This window comes from Cricetulus griseus, chromosome 2 (genome assembly GCF_003668045.3).
Source record: "Cricetulus griseus strain 17A/GY chromosome 2, alternate assembly CriGri-PICRH-1.0, whole genome shotgun sequence".
Lineage (NCBI taxonomy): Eukaryota > Metazoa > Chordata > Mammalia > Rodentia > Cricetidae > Cricetulus > Cricetulus griseus.
In genome coordinates, this window is record NC_048595.1 from 459,668,299 (window position 1) to 459,684,602 (window position 16,304).

The 16,304-nt window shown below is 45.7% G+C and overlaps 1 protein-coding gene across 3 annotated transcripts in view; it reads left to right on the forward strand.

Annotated features, from left to right (window-relative positions):
- The first annotated feature begins 2,192 nt into the window (after nt 1-2,192).
- Lpin2 (lipin 2) overlaps nt 2,193-16,304 on the forward strand; it is an 81,550-nt gene continuing 67,438 nt past the window's right edge. Inside the window, exon 1 of one of the 3 annotated variants that reach the window (XM_027397833.2) lies at nt 2,193-2,321. Coding sequence is in view for 2 of the 3 variants with exons in the window: in XM_027397829.2 (XP_027253630.1) it covers nt 6,359-6,499 (141 nt within the window). In the remaining variant the exon portion in view is untranslated. Of the gene's footprint in view, nt 2,322-6,329; nt 6,500-16,304 lie in introns of those variants that run through there. The other 2 variants (XM_027397829.2, XM_027397828.2) reach the window with 2 other exon arrangements.

Sequence of the window (16,304 nt, forward strand, 5' to 3'; positions counted from 1 at the left end):
TGGACAGGTGTTGTTTCTGCTTGTGTGTTCGTTTCTAGTTTTATTATTTTGCCTTATTACTTTCTTCTCTTTGCCTTTATTTTGCTATTCTTTTTCTAACCTTTAAGCTCTTTGCATTTCAAAAAACATCTCTTAGCAATTCTCATTAAGTACTTGTTCAGTTTTTGCATCTAAAGCTTTGATACATAGTATCAAATATCTGATATATAACATTGCAGCATTACTATATTTCCAAACAGCTAAATTTCTTTTTTTTCAGCTTTGTTTCTTTTTTTTTTTTACATCTTTGTTTCTTGACCACAACTTTCTTAGCCAATTTTTCTAGTTATCTTTACTTAATTTTAATTATTTTGTATTATCATTTGAAATAAAGGTTTTACCCAAGCTGGCCTCAACCTACTTCTCCCTCCTAAGGGCTGGGATTACAACCCCGCTCCACCAGGCTAGTATCCAGTAAAAAAATTAAATCTCACCTTAGTTGTGTTATGATCACAGACTCTAGTCAGTGTGTTCTAAATTTTTCAAAATGCTTCTAGTTAGACCTTGCTTTAATGGCTCACATGTATCAACTTTAGTGAGTTTTGGAGTGGGCTTTCAAAAAAAAAAACAATTAAATTTCCCCATTCTTTTATTTTGCTTCTGGAAGTCCATTTTTACTGGTCTTCTATTAAGCATATGTCATCTTTTCCTTGTGCCCTTTAAGACAGGGTTGCAGGAAGTAATGTTCAAATTCAAGTTTAGCAAATACCCTTCAGGTCAAAGGCTGACTTCCTGTTCTCTCTGACCTTTGACCTTTATCCTGTCTTGGTGCTACTTTACTTGTTAGTTTCTTGCCAATTCATAGACTTTTCCAGGATGTATTTTAAACATTTCGCCCTGTGTGGGGAGTGTGTGAAGTCCTGAGTGAATGTGTGTTGTTGGTATGGGACCAGCTATATCATAAAGGACCCTGGTAGCCTCAGACCTGGGTGAAATGGAAAGTCTTCCCTTTTGGTCTGTGTGTGGATGATGACAGTGTGTGCAGAAAATGTCCATCATAACTTTCTCCCCCAAGATTTTCAGGGCTTGAAGACAGACTGCTCCCCTCCAGCGGTTTCTTCTATGAAGACTAACCCTGTCTCTTTTATCCAACTGTAGACCATAGACTCTGCCTCCTTGTTTACTTATATGTAATAACCCCAGCTCTTTGTTCAGCTGTGTGAAATAACCCTGCCTCCATATTCAGTACATATATGCTGAACTTCCTAGGCACTGCAGTTTCTCCCTCTGAGAGCTCAGATCACTCAATCCCAGATTTCTGTCTATGTTTGTCTTTTCTTCATTCCCTTGCCACCCCAGGCAGGTCTGTCCCTAAAGCCTGCAGCAACTCTCTATTTTTTTTTTTTTTTCTATTAGAGGGAGAGATGGTCTGGACCCCTAGACAACAATATTCCTAGAAAAATAAAGCCATCTTTATTGCTCAATAGGTATTTATTGATTGGCTGCTATGCATGGAGGAAGAGCTATGAATTCAACCTCTTCCTATGGGCCTAAGGAAAAAAAAGTCATTGATTGGGGGGGAGCAGTAGAAGCCACTGAGAGAAGGTGATGGGAACTGGAGGTTTAAAATACAGGTTGAGGGACATTCTAATTTACACCTGAAAGCTAATGCTGATCTCTTCAGGACTGGAGAATAAGTAGACATTAGTGGTTGTTACTGTGAAGGGTTTGTGACAGATGGAAATAGATGAAGGAGGGCTAAGATGGACAGGCGTGTAGCTGGAGAGAAGAAAGAACTAGAGTTCCAACGCAAAAGAGGATGACTGTGGTTAGTTGCATATTTAATATTACCTATAGACATTATGAATGTTCCTGAGACAAAGAGACTAAACATCTCAGCGGTAAGCTAGTTGTCTTGATTTGATCATTACACTTCCTGCAAATGCATTGAAATGGCATGCCTTGTACCTAAAAAAATTTACACTCTTGTGATTCAACTAAAAATAAAGTCTATCTTTCCAATAACAGCTTCCAGAGTCACGGAGGCCTGAGGGACAGTTTTCAGCGTCACTAGTTGGAAGCTGTGAGCGCTGGTTTGAGTCACTCTTGCCTCAGTCTCGTTGAATATAGTTACAAGAAGAGCTGGGCATGCAGCAGTAGCACAGGAAATGCGCGTTGTCATTTGACCCGGGGAAACGCCAAAGCCAGAAACAACAGCAAAGCTGCTTTTCTCAAGTCTCATTCCCCACCCCCACCCTGCTCTCCGAGCTGCCAGGCAGGAGGACTTGGATCTTCCCCTCCTCACTCCAGAGAAAGCCTTCTCTTCCAGGATTTCCTGAAAGGTATATCTTCTCCCTTTTGACTTGGGTTCTTTGGTAATTTTAGCGTTGCGGGGTGGGGAGAGCAGGGCAGGAAGGAAACATCTTGCCAGACAACTTCTGCTTTTCATCTCACCAGCAGACTTCCCTGAGCCAGTGGCATGCCTGCTGACTTCTTGTAAAGAGGAAAGTGCAAGGAATATGGAAGTTAACATTTGATACCCCATTGCAGAAGGACTGGCTGAAAGAACAGATGAACAGGCGAGAAAATTGGAGGAAAAGGAAGCACTCTGCATGTGCTCATAGGGAAGTCAGATTTTTATTTTTATTTTTTTTCCTGAAGGTATTGGCAAGGACAGATCTGTCAATCAGGGTAGTAGGTGTTTAGGATTATGAACCGGAGGGATGGAGGGAAAGCGAATCCACTCATGTTGGGCGCCAGATGAAGGCGTGGATATTAGGGTTCATCAGACCAGTATAATTGGAGTTTATTAGTAAATAACTTACGCGGAAAACCATAAGTAACTGCTTCGGTGTTCCTGCTCCACAGAGACAGACCCTGCTTCCCCATGCTCTCGAGACCTAGTTGAGTTTCTGACCCCTCTCAGTCAAGTCTGCACCTGTGACCACGCCCAAAAGGCGTGGTCAACGCTACAGGTGCGGACGAATATATTACTACACTTTTGCCTTGCTGGGCTTTCAGAGGGACGGAGAGATTTCCTGCAAGCAGAGGGAGGCCACATATTGAAAAGGCTGTTGTGGCCACTCTGCAGAGAAGTCTAGACAGTAGAAGTGCTGAGGCAGGCAGAATGGACATGCCACGGGAGGAGCAGGATTGAGACTCTTCCCTAGGCTTCTGACACTAGCTGGGATAGGAGATTCCGGACCGGGCTTAAAGGGGACTGCAAAGGACGGACTAGAATCTGACCTCACTGAGAGCTCTGCTGGGATAGCGAAAGCCACCGAGTACAAGCACATAGACTTCAGAAGCATCCAGTTGATGAGTGAAGAAGGGAGCTTCAAGAAAGCAATGGTGGTCCAGAATGTCTCATGAGATGTAGGACCCAAAAGGAGTACACCATGTCTGGCAGCGAGAGGGGCTTGGTGACTTCAGCCTGGGCAGTATCATGAGTGGAGGAGGGACAGGCAATTCAAAGCAAGCTTCATGCTGTTCTTGGTAATTGGTAATGCGGCCTTGGTGGGATAAGCAGATAGCTTGAAGGAGAGTGTGGCCTAAGATGGAAAAAAAAAAAAAAAAAAAAAGGAGATGGCCCAAGCAGTTTATTAAACCCTTCTCAGATTTGCCAAACTTAAAGATGAACAATTAAGCTGGGCGTTGGTGGCGCATGCCTTTAATCCCAGCACTCAGGAGGCAGAGGCAGGCGGATCTCTGTGAGTTTGAGGCCAATCTGGTCTACAGAACCAGTGCCAGGATAGGCTTCAAAGCTACACAAAGAAACCCTGTCTCGAACAACAAAAACAAAAACAAAAACAAAAACAAAAAAAGAATGAAACACACCTTTGTGGAAATTAAGCTCAATTAACGTGTGAGGTGCCCTTGTATGAGTAGTTTACGTGTATTTTGACATCTACTCTTTGAGGTCATTTACTCACATATGTGACACAGTAAGTTTAGGAGCACAGTTGGGAGTCAGGGAGTTCATTGAAGATGGAATTGGAGAAGATGCCCGCTATTTTATTTTTTAACTTTGTTGATTACTGATCAGGAACCAGGTCTCATCTCACACAATAAAACATCTTTTGTAAATACAGGCTGAAATAAAGTTAAGGCTTATATTGAAAACTGTGGCCGATGAATAGTCAAAACACCCATTTTCCAAGATTTAAATTGAAGAGCACTGTAAGATACCATGCAAGACTTTAGCCACTGTCACTTTGGTTTTCTTGATACATTGACTTTATTTATTTATTTTTTTAATCATGTAACAGTAATGAGTTCAGGTACTACCTAGAAACAAGTCTAATATGAGTTTAGTAAAGCATGTCCATTCCATTTCTTAACCATGAAGAATGTTATTTGGGCAAATAAGAAATAGACACCAAATAAAAGGAGACAGCTTTGCCAATAAATATATGGTGTTCCCTCCCTCCTTCCTTCCTTCCTTCTTTCCCTTTTTTCCAAGACAGGGTTTCTCAGTATAGCCTTGGCTGTCCTGGAACTCACACTGTAGACCAGGCTGGCCTCAAATGCACACAGATCTGCCTGCCTCTGCCTCTTAGTGCTGGGATTAAAGGCGTGCATCACTGTCTGGCTAAATGCCCATTCTTATACAAAATATCAAAATAGCACAAAACACAAGTCCCAACGGTAAAACATTTTGTACCGTACTACATAAGGGATAACAATTCCTCCTTTCTTTGAAATAGTGGAAGAAAACTGAAAACGAAACAAAAATCCTCTGCGATCTAGACTAGAAGAGGGACAGTTGGTGGGGAAAGGGTCCCTGACTATGGAACTGGCAGGTGATAGGGGACGTAGGGCAGTGAAGCAGATGGGAGCTGGGTGTGCCCAACTTCACAGGTATCCATACAGGAAGTCAGGGGACTTTCATCAAACATTTCATTAGTCTGCCTTGGGGGTAGTATAAATCAGGCAGCCACCAGAGAGTGAGGAAACACTAGAAACGTGAACCAATCCTGAGTTAGTTGTTAAACCCAAAGGGGGGCGGTGGCGGAGGAGGAAGGGTGGCTTGTCTAGGGCTTCCTGAATGATGAAAGGAAGGAAGCTTGAGACTATTTCTCTCCTAAAGGTAGGAGGTAATGAGACTAGCCTGAGAGAAACAGGAAAAATCAAGTAGGAGAATGGAAGGCTGGGAAACAAACAGTAACAGTGCGTTCTACAGTCCAGGCTGTGAGCTACATGGGCCCCTCTAGGGGAATGACTGGAAGCGCCTGTCTCAGGGAGGTGTCGCCGTTTCCACTATATTTGACTTGGAAATTGAGGGTCCTTTCTCTGGTTTTAATTGCACTTCTCCACTTCGAACGGTTACGGGGAGAGTTTCCATCTTTAAAAAAAAAATTAAAAAATCGGAGCTGGAGAGATGGCTCCGTGGTTTTTAAAAGCACTGACTGCTCTACAGAGGACCTGGGTTCAATTCCCAGCATCCACATGGCAGCTCACAACCGTCTGTAGCTCCAAGATCTGACACCCTCACGCAGGCATACACGCAGGCAAAACACCGATGCCCATAAAATAAAAATAATTTAAAAAATATTTCTTTCGCCGATGAATCAGATGAAAAGCCTCATTGAAGTGAAAACTCCTAGTAGGCTAGGCCGGGCCTTAGTTACCGCCGAGGGCCACCCGGCTGAACCCCCCACGGTGGTGCTGGGGTGGAACGGTTACTGGTGCAGAGAACAGGTCTCCCGGGGCTGAGCCTTAGCCTACATCCATCGAAACCGCTGCGTTGTGTCCGGGGCCATTCCGGAGAGTTTGCACCCGTGCACGTGTGCACGGCCCCGGGACTGTGGACTGTGTCCACGCTCGCCGTGCACACGGAGAAAAGTGATGCTATAGGCTCCCACCGCTGCTTCCAACCCCGGAGCCGGCCTCGGACAAACACGACGAGAAGCGGTGGGCACCGCTAACATTCCCAGCGGCCGCCGTTTCCGAACGCGCACTTCTAGGTGGGAGGGGGAAGCCAGCAAAGGCGCAGGATCCGCGGCGATCGCATCTGCGTGCACCGGTGTCACACGGGCGGGCGTCACCTCTGCACACCGCCGTGCAACCGACCGCCTTGCACTCTTTATTTTGGCAGCTGGGCTCTCAAACCCTCGGACGCGGCGCGGCGCGGCGCCGCGAGGTTGCCACGGTGACGAGAGGGTACTTTTATTTAAGTGGCTCTCGCGGTGAGCCGCTCTCTCCCGCGGAGGGGGGGGGGGAGCCCAGGGCCGGCGGCGGCGGCGCGCGGCGGGCCGGGAGGGAGGGGGCGGGGCTAGCGTCACGTGGCCAGGGGCGGGGCGGGGCGTGCGCGCAGCCCGCAGCCCCCTCGCTCGCCGGCCGCCGCCGCCGCCGCCGCCGCCGCCGCCGCGTCTCATTCATGAGGCCCGGCGGGCTCGCCTGTGGCCCGCGGCTCCCGAGGCGGCGGCCCCGCCCCCTGCTCGCCCGAAGCCTCTCGCCGCAGCCCGCCGGGCAGCCCGCGCGACCGTCCGCCGAGGGAGGGCCGCGCGCGGTGCCGCAGGTAAGCGGGCCGGGGACAGCTCCGGGGGCTCTCGGGGGCTGCTCGCCCGCTCGCTCGCGGCCTCGCCTCGCGTGGGCCACGTCAGCCGGGGCAGCGCCGCCCGAGGACGCGCGGGCGTCGGAGGAGACCCTCCTCCCCACCCCCTCCGCGCCTCCCCACCTCGGCAGCGGTCCTCGGGGCCCGGCGCAGCGCGGCAGGGGGATGGCCGCCGAGGGAGGCCGTGTCTGCGGGTCCCCGGGCCTGGGGGAGGGGGCGCTGGCGCGCGGTCGCGGCCATCCCCCTGCCGGGGCTGGCGAGATACTGTTATTTCCCTAAGGCCGTTGGCTGCGCCCGCCCGCCCGCCCGCCGCCCGCCGCCCGCCCGCCCGCTGCCTCCTGCAGGCGGTGGACCAGGTTCAGATGTGAGTAGCCCGCTGCCTGCTGCCGTCGACCCTCGGGGCCCTGCAAGGTCCTGACGGCTGTGGGAGCCGGAGCTCCACGGCCCAGTTTTGAACGCCGTGGACCCCCCCCCAGCCCTCCCCGGCAAACGAAAATTATTTTCATTCAAATTTAGGATGGCGTTTCCGAGACATAGTTATGCAAAGCAAGACTGGGAAGGTCGCCCTCGCTCTCAGAAAGTACTGGAAGGCTGGATACTTGGCGGGGGTGGGGTGGGGGGGGGAAGAAGATTACTGAACAAGCGGCCGTACATATTTTTTTTAACGTGCATCTTCGAGACTTCCAAAAAATTAAGAATGGAAACCGAGCCTCTTGCTTCGTTCGGTGCTTAGGCTGTTTTTGCCCAGCTCTAGGGATGCAGGTTAAGTTGTTGCTGGACCCTCCATCCCCCCGGCTCACTAATTTACAGTATGGTGATAACACACAGTCAGTTTTGAAATCTATTTTGGGGATTATTTGCCGGTTAATTCAGTGTATCTGTTGATCTGACGGTGATTGTTTTCACTGGCGTAAGACTGAGAAGCGGGGCAGGTGACTGGGTTGGCACAGCCAGCCGGCCACCAGGTGTAGGAGGAGACAGGTGTTTCTAGCCCTTGTTGGGCTGCCCTGCCCACTGAGCACACTCACATTGCCCGTGGGCAGCCAGCCACCTGCGGGCCAGGCCAGACCAGAATATAAAAGAACAAAGCTACGTGAGTGACTGTGGGCACTGTGGGTGGCTTCCTCCTTCCTGGTAAATGTGTTCTTGATTGCGGTTTTTATCGGACCCGAGGATCTTCATGTCGAAGTGGTAGTAGGCATAGCTGTGGAGACGCTGGAAATGAGATGGCCTGTTCTACTTTGGTGTTTGGCACAGATGAGGGTCAACAGAAGTTCTGTACTCGGAGGCTCTGGAACTGGGAACATTAGAAAACCCCTGAACGCCAAGAAGCCGATAACAGGGTGCCTGGGGCTTTGTTTCTTGTATTGCTGTATGCTTGTTCTTATCACCCGGCATTGTGAATCTCGGCTTATTGGCTGGGCGCAGAAACCCTGCAGGCCAGATTTCTGTAGCTGTTGGTTACTTCCAGCAGAGGCCGGCTTTTAGAAAAGCTTTGGTGGGGGCTGGCTGAATGAACGTTCGAAGTTTGTCCTTGTAGGTCACTGGGAACCAGTGGGCCTTCCTTAAATGAGTTCGTGTCGTGGATGGGGTAATCTAGATGCTGCCACACGTCAGAGGTGGTCAGAGGTTAAGTGAGGCCAGTGAACATGACTGGACATTTTATAGTGTTTAAATATTAATATCCAACTTAAATATAGCGTGGGTCACTGTGTGAGCAGCTATTCTCTTCTGTATTGTATGCAATAATACACACCAGACCTGGGACATTGAACTGGAATCATTCTTGCTGGGAGGCAGACTGGGCTGCAGCCTCCCTTGGGTGCATAGCAGCCTGTCGGCAACGTTTTTAAATCTAAGTCTTTGAGTCTTTCAATTTAAACCCTTGTACTGACCCTGGGGACTGTGACTGTGTATTTGAGAGTAGGGGCTGCAGGATGTGTACCTGCTCTGTCAGTTGGCAGGAGGTGTTGTAGGAGTTTATTTGAAACTTTGCTTTCGCTCTCTGCTGCCCTTCCTTACTAAGTAAGTTAATACTTTTGGCTTAGATACAGGGTCTTTGGACCTATGCTTGCCTTCATGGTGAAATAGCTCATAGCTTTATAGTTAGGGCTGCAGTTGTCTGAATTGTGTAAGAATTATGTCCCATTAAGCACTGGAAGAATTTGAAGATGCGGTGATACCTTGATGATAATAGTTTTTGTTGTTTGGGGACAGCCTCCCAGAGGTAGCTCAGACCTTGAACTTTGTGTTGTATATGCCACCACAGTTGCTTTAGGAGGTTCTGGGACTTGAACCCAGGGCTTTGTGCATACGAGGCAAGTACTCTACCAGCTGAGCTGTTTCACAAGTCCCTTGTATTTGGATAAATTTTCTTACTCAGTTTGCTAGACAGTTCAGTTTTGGGATCTACCTCCCCTACCATGGCCATAGGTGAGCGTGCGCACTTGTAAAGAGTGAAAGGAGGCAGGTACCCTCCTGTTACCCTATACCATATTCTTGTGGGACAGGGTCTCTCCCTGGAGGTTGTGTGTTCAGTTACTCTGGTAAGCCAGTGAGTCTGTCTTCACACTCCCCAGTGCTAGGGTTATAGGTGTGTGAGAGACCAGTGGTGCTGGAATCTGAACCCTGCTCTTCATGGTTGTACAACAAGCTTTTTAAACCTCTGAGCTATCTTTCCAGCCCCAGCAGTATATTTTAATAACCAAATACGTTTAGGTCCTATATTTTTCAAGATGAACATTTGAGGGAAAATCACTCACTCTTGGAGACCACATGAAGTCAGTAGGGGTCCCCAACTGTTGGTAGCACCCTGTGTGTAGTGATGGGATGGCCAGAATACTGCCCTGGCCATTCTAGTCTGTTATTCTCACCTTCACCCCTGCTGTTTATTTGTGGCAGGAAGCTTGAGTTGATGATCTCCCCACAGTCCTGAAGGAGATGAGAGGAAAAGAAAAAGGAGGAGGAAACCCTAGGAGGTTGCCTCAGTTGTAATCCGTGTGGTTTGTGATCCTGAGGTAGAGGGAGTACCAGTCCCCGGCTCAGCTAGCCTGGGATGCACAGTGAGACCTACCTCAAAACAAACAAACCAAGAATGTGTTAGGAGATGAACTGTGTTACGCTGTAAGGCACATACCTTGTGATGTGACTTAGGGCAACATGAACACTTTTCTAATGTGATCATTGACCGCAGTTGAGACAATTTTTTTTTTTTTTTTTCGAGACAGGGTTTCTCTGTGTAGCTTTAGAGCCTATCCTGGCACTCACTCTGTAGACCAGGCTGGCCTCGAACTCAGAGATCCTCCTGCCTCTGCCTCCCGAGTGCTGGGATTAAAGGCACCAATGCCCAGCTGAGACTTGTTTTAAACAGCCTCGTACATTTGCTTGTTTGTGTACCTGTGCCTCTGGAGTCGGTGTTAATCCACCATATGGGGTTCTAGGGATCAAACTCAGGTTGTCAAGCTTTCTGGCTGGTGCCTTGCTGAACATTCTCACCATGGGCCTCAGAGTCCTTTGCCTTGAACGTCTGCACATGTTAGCTTTCAGTGATTTTTATGTGTGGACTTAGATGCTACTAAGAAATGAGGAAAGAAGGTGGAATTCTAACTTGTATATAGCCTGTCAAGATGGTTGTATTGTTAGCGCTTCCCACCTCCGTTCACCTCTGCACAAAGCCAAGGTAGCATTTGATTGCTAATTCTTTTAGAATTCTTTTTGGAGCTCTGGGAACATGAGCTTTTATGAATCTGTTTGGAGGGCTGCACTTTTTCTTACTCTTAGGGCTTAGAGTTGTGTGATTCGGTACTTAGTTGTAGTGACTGCACACTTTCTATATGAACTGTCTGCTGTAGGTTTTGTGCCCTCGATGGGATAGACAGTGGCTTCCAGAAGAGCAGACCTGGTGGGGAATGGCAGCCAGTGGATTACTTTTCTCAGCCAACCTTTATCCAGTTTCTCCAAAAGTCCTTACTTCTCTAGTAAGTGTTATTAGCTGTAACTAAACACTAAATTAAATATCACTTGACTGTCTTATTTCATGTCTTCACTTCTTATATCAAATTCCCTTAACTTCATGTATTGCTTAGTAATATGTGTATTGTCTCAACTCTTCCTTTTTATCAACCAGAAGTATAGATAATGTGTTAAGTGGTGGTTTATAAATTCTTAGTTGCTTTCAGTTCTTGACCTTTCCTGTTCTGGAATATGAATGATTGAGTCTTAGTTTTCATCTTAGTTCTCTTAGTTTTCTGTTTTTCTTCCCCGGATTCTAATACCCCCACCTCCCTGTATCTTGATTATCTTCTTTAGGCATTAAGCTCCTTCACAGGTGGTGACACGTGTTACTTTATACCCTGTGCTGCTTTGGGATTTCTCTGGAGTCAGCTGTGATTCCTCGGAGTAGTTAGTCACTATTAAGGTGAATAACTTGGTCATCTGAACCTTTCTGACATTGTTTGTAGGCAAAGCCCCTTTGCCTCTTTTGCTTTCTGTAGACATTGACCTAAAGGGAGAAATAACATTGAGCCCACATCCTGGGACTGTAGTCCTTGAGGGAACAGCATAGTCTACTGAGAGAGTAGGAGTGTGGAATTGGTGTCAGGTTGGGCTGACACCTGTGGAGTAGGTGTATGGGGATAGGATATATCAGTGCACTTGGCTTCTGAAGGGAGAAGAGACCTCAGAGGCACTTGCAGAGACCTGATACTTAAGTGCATTGGGGTATTTCAAGGCTTGGAGTGTTCTTTTGTTTTTGTTTTTTTTTTTGGTTTTTTGTGGTTTTTTTTTGAGTAATAGTTGAAATATAAGTAGCATTTAGTGGGGGCCTAAAGAGACAAGTTGTAAAATTTAAAAAACATGAGCAGTATTTCAACAAGATTCTAGATTGAAAAACTGTTGGGTCTTAGTGTTTGCATTAGCCTTCTTTATTAGTTAAGGAAGAGGAGCTACAGGTGGGAAAAGCTTCCTTCAGAAGTGCCGGTTTGGTCCAGGAAGAGAAGATAGGTGTGTGGTACCAAGTAGCTTTTTTGGGGGTTGGGGGCATTGAGACAAGAGTCTCTCTGTAACAGCCCTGGCTGTCCTGGAACTCACTCTGCAGACTAGGCTGGCCTCAAACTTACAGAGACTCACCTGCCTCCCAAATGCTGGGATTACAGGCATGCACCACCACCGCCCAGCTCCAAGTAGCTTCTTTGGTGGCTGGTTGAATTTTTACTTTTACCTATTTCTGAAATGTAATGGAAGGAATAGTTGATACAGAATATTTATTTAAATATGTTTTTAAATCTATAGTACAACGGTTTCTTTTGGAAACGGAGTCTTATGCAGCACAGATTGGCCTTGGACTCCTGATCTTCCGACTTCACCTCCCATGAGCTTTTTTTTTTTTTTTTTTTAATGTTAACAAAATGTTAAACAAAAAGTTCATTGATTAGGATGGAAATAAATGAAGTTGTCTGATGATTTGATTGCATTATTTTTTGAACTGTTACCCAGTTTGTCAGTAGTTAATGTGAATTTGAAGCTTGGATTGGTGCTCCTTGAATTGTGGTATGATATTTTTCCCAGCGGTTGAGTGTGTAAACTTGTGGTCTTTATGAAACAAAGTGCTTCTCTTAGGAGTGACTATAAGTAAGGAATGTCTGGGCTTCGTGAAGCATCTGTGGAAATCAACCATTTGTTTAAGTGACGGCACATCTTTATTTTCCTTTTTAAACACACCAAAACATCTATCTACAGATTAAGTTTCCTTAAAATCTCTTGCCCTTGTTTTCAGTGAATAAGAGGCATTGATTTGACATTGTAGCCGTAGCATCCAATTAAGTATGAAAGATGGCCTAAAAGAGAGAAACTGTCGTTTACAGTATATATTGGACAGATGCTTGTTAGGAAGGATTGATTTTTCAGTTGTAATATTTTCTAATGGCCCACGGCCTACCTAGTTCAAAGTACCCTGCTTAACCAGTGTGACCTGAAATTGGAGGTTTCAGTATGCCTTGTCCACTAAGCTTAGTCCATCAGGTGGTGTAGATGCTTACTACTTAGTCTCTTCTGAGGCTGGGTCTTAGTGTCTGTAAAAGCTGGTGATTGCTACTGCAGTCTCTTGAGTGTGCACTTTCTTTGGGCAGGCATTGTGCTAAGAGCTTTACACTAATTATCTCTAAAGAGTCACAACAACCCTGCTAGGCAGAGATAATAGCCCTGTTTTCTGTGTGAGAATACTGACGCTAAGAAGTTTCTGGAAGGCCAGGCCCTTGCCTTCCTGGCCACACTGCCCAAGGATTTGCAGCTCAGATGCATGTTATTTGACATTCCTAAATCACCTTTAGGAGTCTGTTTTTACTTGTATCCCAGTGCCAGTGTTATAAGCGGGTAATAGAAGGAGTGCACCTGCTGCGGAGCCTTGGGCTTCTCTAACCCATGTATGTATACAAGGCTGACTGAGCCAGGGAGGGAACACCAGCTGGGAAAGGAGTGGGGTGGAAGAGCTCCACTATGCCTGCCAGGTACCCTCTCCAGAATGTTACCTGCTTACCGACCCCTAGGCTGAGACTGGGTCAGGTGAAAGCTGCTTTTCAAGAAATGGGACCTCTAAATTCAAACATGGAAGGTTGTTCTGTGTCAGTGTTGGGAAGGAGGAATAGTTGTACTGTTTGAGACACGGTCTGAATTTCCTTTGGTAATTGTGACTGTAATCCTGATCTGAGGGTGTATACCATATCCCCTCCTTTTATGGACTGTTCTGTGCAGGAGGAGTATCAAGTGTCAACACTGGATGAGTACCTATCCTTTTCTGTGCTCAGAATCTCTGTTCCTCACATTGGTACCCAGCTGAAACCTCAGTACAGTGCGGGTGTGAATTCTTTTTAAACAGGTTTGTCTTTTAACATGTACTGTTTTCACTGTGTCCATGGACTTGCCTCAGTACTTAATGTGTAGATAAGGTCCCTGTGATAGAATTTTACTTGATGTAATAGAAGAATGGATGACCTAAGAACCTTTAATTAAAAACAAATATGTTCAGAACTATGAATACACTTAATGTATTAGCATATATTAATTGTGCAAAATAACTGATTTCATTGTGGCATTTTCTCATGCATACTTTTGGCACCTAGTTGACTTGACTCAGTTGTCTCTTTGGAGATTCATCTACCTGCTTGGCTAGTTCGATAATAGATGAGGGTATATGCTATACCATACCTACTTAGAAGTCAAGAGGCCAGGTTACAGGCTGAGGGTTCCAGGTAGACTAGATGCCAGGGTTCAGAGTCACAGGACAAGGGGAAATTGTTCATCTTGTCTGAAAGTAGTAGCCTGTAGTGTTGTTGGGGGATGAACTAGTTATAGCTATCTTAGATATAAAGCAGAGTTTTTTTTTTAAGTAATTTATTTGAATTCATTTTGTGTGCATTGGTGTGAAAGTGTCAGATACCCTGGAACTGGAGATATAGACGGTTGTTTGCTGCCATGTGGATGCTGGGAATTGAACCCAGGTTCCCTGGAAGAGCAGCCAGTGTTCTTAGCCACTGAGCCATCTCTTCAGCCCCTAAAGCAGAGTTTTCTAAAGTGAGTATCGAGGATCAGGAATGGGATTCAACTTAAGAGATTGGAAGTGAGAAGCAAAAGATTCATCTTGGAGCAAGTACTGTGTTTATATTTTTTAATGTACAAATGTTTATTTGAAGGAGATATATATATATATATATATATATATATATATATATATATATATATATATATATATCCAGAGAAACCATTTTGTGTTCATGTACAGAATTTCTTCCTGGACTCTTAACCTTCCTAGTGTCAATGTGAGCAGTTTTGTTGCTGTCAGTTGTTAAAGTCACAAATTAGCATATTTGTGTAAATTCTAATTCATTTAATAAAATTGTGAAATAATTCAAATAATTTTACCCTGTATGTTAATAAACACTAGTAACCCTCTGTGGTAGCTTTATCAACTTGATACAGCCTAGGAAGTACCTGAAAAGAGCATCTCCATGAAGGATTGCCTGCCTCAGGTTGGCCTGTGGGTGTGTGGGGGTGGGTTTCTTGGTTGCTTTCATTGAAATGGGAAGACCCAACCCGAAAGAAGGCTGCACATTCCTTGGTTTGGGGCCTATAACTGTAAGAGTGATAAAAGTTGCCTTGTGATAACTTCTCAGTGTAACTATCTAATACTTTCTCAGTTTCTGCTGCATATATGTTCATAACTAAATATTGTTCAGGACTAAGCATGTCCAGTAATTTTACTTTTTACTACACATTTTTCCCCCTTTGGAGTGAACAGTGTGTGCTGGCTTTCACTTCTGAGCACCAGGTATGAATCTAGGCTCTCATTATCTGATTGTCAGTGGAGTCCCTGTCTTGTCCTGAGTAGTGGTCATCTCTCCTCTGTTGGATCCTAATTCTTCGTTCATTTTCCCTCCACTTTTTGGAATTGTTAGTTTTGAGAAGTTAGTTGGTTTTTTGTTTTAACTTTTTGTGTTTCTCCCTCCTCCCACTTCATCCCTTTAGGAAGTGTGTCTTGTAACTTTGCCTTGGTCTGTGAGTTGGTGTCTGTGTTCTCACACCAGACAGGGCTAGGAACTATTGGAACACCTGGGAAATAACCTGCCTCACTCCTGGCCTTGTTTTGTTGTCACACCTGAATAGGAAGCAGATATGTCATCAGAGTCTAAAGCCAGAGGGCATGAAGACACCAGAGAATCCAGGTGTCCGTTAGTCCCCGAGGCTTCTCCCTACACGGAAATCTGTTCTTCTGTCCCCACGATGCTGAGGAGGTGACTGGCTGGCACTGGGGTCTGTTCCTCTCATTGGGAACATGTAGTCCTGTCTACATGGGATTCCTGAGGCTGTTGGCATTTTTCTATTATGATTGCTTTTGGTGGAACCCTCACTGGTGTAGGTATCACTTCATCCTTTGATTCCAGGGTTCTGTGAGACTTGGAGTTTTCAAGGACCTTGACAGTTTGTTTGTTGTTGTTGTTGTTGTTGTTAAAATGGGGGGTGGGTGGTTGGGGATGTCTAACGATGCTCAAGACCAGGCTGGTTTTGAACTCAGTGAGCTTCAGTGATCTTCCTGCCAAGTAGTTGAGGCTGCAACACTGCACCACCACACCCAGCTCACCTCAACACTTAAGATTTTGTTGGGTACTTCATTGCAGCTCACAACTGTCTGTAACTCCAGTTCCAGGACATCTGACACTCTCATACAGACATACATGCAGGCAAAACACCAATGCACAGGAAAGAAAAACAAGTAAAAGAATTTGTCAAACAGTTTTCTCATAAGACTAGGTTATGACTTATTAAGAGGAAGACCATGGAGGGTAAAGTACCATAATTTGACTTAATGGTAGTTATGGCTTTGATCACCATGCTGAGGTTATGTTTATCAGAATTTTCTCCACTGAAAACCTAATCTGTATTTTTTATAAGATTTTTAAAAATTTTATGAGTATGTGTGTTTTGTCTGCATGTTTGTGTTACACCATGTGTGTGCCTGGTGCCTGTGAAAGTCAGAAGAAGGTGCTGGACTCCCTGGCAACATCATTTTATCTTGATATCTGTAAAAGTCTTTTTGTTGAGTTATGGTCACATTCTAAAGAACTAGAACTCAGAGCTTAGATTTCCTGTTTTGGAGGACACACTCCAACCCCTCATAGCATGGAGAAGGGTAGATATGCTATTGTATGGGCACAGCAGAGTGTCTAGTTACAGTAATATTTTAAAAGGTGTTTTTAGGCACTGCCTGTAATCTTCACAG